Below are 5,000 nucleotides of genomic sequence, written 5' to 3' on the forward strand. Positions count from 1 at the left end.
CACAAACAGCACTTAAAGGCGCTGACACACCAACCCAATAATCGGCCGTCGGACAGTCTGGCGAGGTCGGTGACTCGAGTGTTCGGTGTGTTCCGTGCCATCGTCCGTCGGAAGGACAAACCGACGCCTCTCAAAATCTGACGAAAATCTTTCAAACTGACCTTTGTCGTTCTGAAATGAAGACGGATTCAGCAACTGTATGACCTATTTCTCTCTTAAAACTATTTTCATAAAATACGAGGTCGTATTTCGAAGAAGCTGCCATTACTATCTGCTGGAGAAGCCAGACCCACGTGACGCGTTCGTCATTTCCGGTTTTCATTTTTTGGGCGACAATACAGATTAGCGCCGCCTGCTGTTATGGAGACATATTACGTCTCGCGCACGTGCAGAACATACGCTCAAGTCGGCGTCGCTTCGGTGTGTTTTGGGGCACTTTTTGGACCTCGGGGAGACTGATCAGCCCGACTGCCTTTTCTGCCGACGGTCGGCCGTCTGGTTGGTGTGTTAGGGCCTTTAAACGGACACCGGATAGGAGAGGCAGGTGTCATGGATTAAAACAAGTATATCTCCGGCTTATTAAGAGATGCTACAGACAAAAACATCACTTTTAAATTGTGAGTTTTGGGTCTCTTTGTCTTCCATAACCTGTCTTTTTTCAGACTGGTGGAAAAAAAACATTTATGCGACTACCCTTTGTCTACTTGTTGTCTGTAGATTTCTCCTAAATTCCCCAAAAGTTAGCATTAGATAACGCCTCATTTGCATATTTAAACTTAAATATTTCAGAAAACTTTTAATATGAAAAATAATTGTGTTCATATCAATTATTGAAGCTAATTAGCAGAGTTTTAGGAGCTGGGCCACACCTCCTCCGGCATTCCTATAAATACAACCTAACCTCCTCTCATCCACTCTCGCTTTCTTCAAACCTGCAACCTAAACCCAACTGTCCCGTTCTTCTTTTCCTAAACCCAACCGTCCTGTTCTTCTTTACCTAAACCCAACTGTCCGTTCTTCTTTACCTAAACCCAACTGTCCGTTCTTCTTTTCCTAAACCCAACTGTCCTGTTCTTCTTTACCTAAACCCAACCGTCCTGTTCTTCTTTACCTAAACCCAACCGTCCTGTTCTTCTTTACCTAAACCCAACTGTCCCGTTCTTCTTTACCTAAACTCAACTGTCCATTCTTCTTTTCCTAAACCCAACCGTCCTGTTCTTCTTTACCTAAACCCAACTGTCCGTTCTTCTTTTCCTAAACCCAACCGTCCTGTTCTTCTTTACCTAAACCCAACCGTCCTGTTCTTCTTTACCTAAACCCAACCGTCCCGTTCTTCTTTACCTGAACCCAACCGTCCTGTTCTTCTTTACCTAAACTCAACTGTCCCGTTCTTCTTTACCTAAACCCAACCGTCCTGTTCTTCTTTACCTAAACCCAACCGTCCCGTTCTTCTTTACCTAAACCCAACCGTCCTGTTCTTCTTTACCTAAACTCAACTGTCCGTTCTTCTTTTCCTAAACCCAACCGTCCTGTTCTTCTTTACCTAAACCCAACCGTCCCGTTCTTCTTTACCTAAACCCAACTGTCCCGTTCTTTTTCTAAACCCAACCGTCCTGTTCTTCTTTACCTCAACCCAACTGTCCCGTTCTTCTTTACCTAAACTCAACTGTCCCGTTCTTCTTTACCTAAATCCAATTGTCCCATTCTTTTCCTAAACCCAACCATCCCATTCTTCTTTTACTAAACCCAATCGCCATTGTTGTCCCACGTGTCATGGAAACGTAAGCCCACTGGCAACCTTTTCCTTAACTTAAAGGAAAAGGTTTTTGCGTGAAACTGCCACAGATTTTGAGTTAAGGGGCCGTGTTCATTTCACGGAATTCTGTGATCAGGTTGGTTGATATGAATTCAGTGGACATCAGGACAGAGTTTTTGCTCATTTCATCACATTTCATCTGTTTTTTTTAGATGTGGCTAACCTTTGAGGTTCTCCTGGATCCTTTGGTTCTCCGGTTGTCCCCCTTGTTGGAGTTTCTTCTGAAGATCAGCCAGGAGTTGAGAGGAGAAACTCTGGACAGATCCGAGGATGGCGGCTCCTGAAAGACACCAAGTATAGGCTCAAATGTTTAAAACACCACATTTCTGCAGAACAAGATTTGTGTTAAAATACATCAAAATGTTGCATAAATATCGGAAAAAAAGACCAAAAAAACCTGTCGAAAAAAGCAAGAAATGTTGAAAAGAGCGACTAAAACGTCATTAAAAAAAGCATCGGCGACAATCTGGACAGACCCAACCTGGTCTCACGCCAGGTCGTGAATAGTCACGTTATTTTGATTTATTGGTTCGTGTACAGGTCACGATTTTGACGTTTATTTCGTGTACACGTCACGATCTTTGAACGTGTACAGGTTACGATTTTCGAACCTGCTCTGGGGGACGCAACAATGGGGAAATGAGGCGCCACACGCCGGCCACAACAACAAGACGGGCCGCCACTCGCGGGACGCAATACCCGGGCGCAGGGGCACATAACAACGAATAAATTAAACGCCACAACAACGGGATGGTTGTGGTTAGGAGAAGGAGAATGGGGAAAGGAACCGTCACGCAGGACACGCCGACAACAGCGGGACGGTTGTGGTTAGGAAAAGGAGAACACGGAAAGGAACTGCAACACGTGCAAAGTGAAAGTCCTGTGTTGTTTGACCCATCCACCCCCCCGACCAACCTCCCTGCGCGGAGTTTCGCCTTATCAATACTACTAGCTACCGTCATCGTTCTGTGATCATGAAATATGCTTCCCATTGAAATACATTGCTTTAAAATTTGTAATCACCACACAAAAAAAATGACATTATCGTGTCCTGTCCACGAATCAATAGCTTCAATAACGTGACCATATCATGAACTGCCATGAGACCGGGCTGACAGACCTGAGGACACCGACCACAACAAAGTAGGTTAAAATGTTTAAAACGCCACATTTCTGCAGAACAAGATGTCAAAAAATGTGACACAAACCTCGGGAAAAAAAACTTCAAAAATGTGGGAAAAGCATCGGAGACACTGGACAGATCTGCAGTGGCTCCTGGAAGACAACAACCACAATAAAGCATAGCTTCAAATGTTTAAAACGCCACATTTCTGCATGTTAGGACCCAGCTCGTTAAGGAAGCCACATAATAACAGCTGTTTTTGGTACATTAAAGTTATTTATTAAGATAAGAGTTTAAAAAAGGGATAAACAGAATCACAGGTGCACAAACTACAAAGGAAAGAAAGAGCCTATGGATGCTGATGGCTCTTTAAAAATAAGAGTAAAAGGTCCCATGGCATGAAAATGTCACTTCATGAGTTTTTTTAACATTAATATGAGTTCCCCCAGCCTGCCTATGGTCCCCCAGTGGTAGAAATGGTGATAGGTGTAAACCGAGCCCTGGGTATCCTGCTCTGCCTTTGAGAAAATGAAAGCTCAGATGGTCCGATCTGGAATCTTCCCTTTATGACGTCATAAGGGGAAAGGTTACCTCTCCTTTCTCTGCTATTCCCGCCCAGAGAATTTGGCCCACCATGAGAGAGAGAGAGACATCATGGCTTGCAAACAAGTGAAGCATGGCAGTTGGTCAAGACCACACCCCCATCCTCCACCTTGCCCCTCCCTCTCTCCTCCTCCTCCGCTGGAAAAAAATTCTAAGGTTCGGCAGAAACCCAACCCCGTCAAAAAGCCCAATATTCGGCCGAAGCTGAATCCTGGATTTGGTGCATCCCTGCACTAAACTATGCAAACAAACTAGAAACAAAACCTTACTAATTAGTACTACTTTGAACTAAACACAAGCAATCCAACGGTCACTTTTTATTGGCTACACTTAACTGTAACGGCTTCTGATACGGCGTCACACGACCGGCCAACAGTCGCCTAATTTCGTGCGATGTCATACAAACCCGTTCGTGAAAATGCGTTGGTTTAAATGGAGTTCCGGTGCAGATTTCTTACCAGCATCTCCGCGCTGATGGCCTCATCGTCCTCCTCCAGGATCTCCTCGCTCTCCCCGCTCTCCGCCTCCTCGACGCTCGCCGCCTCTATCACCTTCATCGTCATCATCATCAGACCCAGGAGCAGAGGCAGCAGCAGCCGCCCTCCTGCCCCAGCCGGAGAGCTCCGTCCCTGGGACAACCTGGCCGGCATGCTGCCTGTCTGTGGAGGAGGGAGAGAAGCAAGTTGGTACCAAATACCAAATCATGCTAGCTTCTTGTTAAGGTTGTTAAAAAACCCTCCATAAATCATGCATGTGAAGCAGTGTTATGGTACCCTAGATCGGTCTTGGTCTTAAAACCCGTTCTCGGATAAAGAGGACTCACGATATCACTAAACTTCCTTAGCGTTGTCTAATGTTATGTGTTAACTTAATTAGTGTGATTGGATGTAAAACTTCCGGCTTCAAATGCAACCAATAACTCATTTCTAATTTGGACGTTGTTACTGTTCACCCTCTCTCCCCGCCCCCTTAACATGCACTCCCAAGAAATTTAATACAAAGGGAGACAGGAGACAAAGCTCTGGTTGTCTGGCACTGGTCTGGTCTGGTCTTGACTTGGTCTCGCCCTGTATTTGTCTTGACTGGGTCTCGCCCTGTCTTGGTCTTGACCCTGTCAGGCCCTGTCTAGGTCTTGACTTGGTCTCGCCCTGTCTTGACTCTGTCTGGCCCTGTCTTGGTCTTGACTTGGTCTCGCCCTGTATTTGTCTTGACTGGGTCTCGCCCTGTCTTGGTCTTGACCCTGTCAGGCCCTGTCTAGGTCTTGACTTGGTCTCGCCCTGTCTTGACTCTGTCTGGCCCTGTCTTGGTCTTGACTCGGTCTGGCCCTGTCTTGGTCTTGACTCGGTCTGGCCCTGTCTAGGTCTTGACTCGGTCTCGCCCTGTCTTGGTCTTAACTTGGTCTGGCCCTGTCTTGGTCTTGACTCTGTCTGGCCCTATCTTGGCTCTGTCTGGCCCTGT

General features: G+C 46.1%; 1 protein-coding gene across 3 annotated transcripts in view; it reads right to left on the reverse strand.

The window, feature by feature from the left end:
* The window catches only part of si:ch1073-184j22.1 (erythroferrone), a 13,924-nt gene that overhangs the window by 6,622 nt on the left and 2,302 nt on the right, over positions 1-5,000 (reverse strand). For 2 of the 3 annotated variants that reach the window (XM_031308558.1, XM_031308557.1), the window contains exons 2-3: positions 4,001-4,201; positions 1,980-2,096 (exon numbers count right to left, since the gene is read on the reverse strand). In XM_031308558.1, the coding sequence (XP_031164418.1) occupies positions 1,980-2,096; positions 4,001-4,192 (309 nt within the window). In that variant the 5' untranslated portion in view covers positions 4,193-4,201. Of the gene's footprint in view, positions 1-1,979; positions 2,097-3,024; positions 3,092-4,000; positions 4,202-5,000 lie in introns of all 3 variants that reach the window. The other variant, XM_036005303.1, reaches the window with a different exon arrangement.

The sequence above is a fragment of the Sander lucioperca genome, chromosome 9, assembly GCF_008315115.2.
Source record: "Sander lucioperca isolate FBNREF2018 chromosome 9, SLUC_FBN_1.2, whole genome shotgun sequence".
In the NCBI taxonomy this organism is placed as follows: Eukaryota; Metazoa; Chordata; class Actinopteri; order Perciformes; family Percidae; genus Sander; species Sander lucioperca.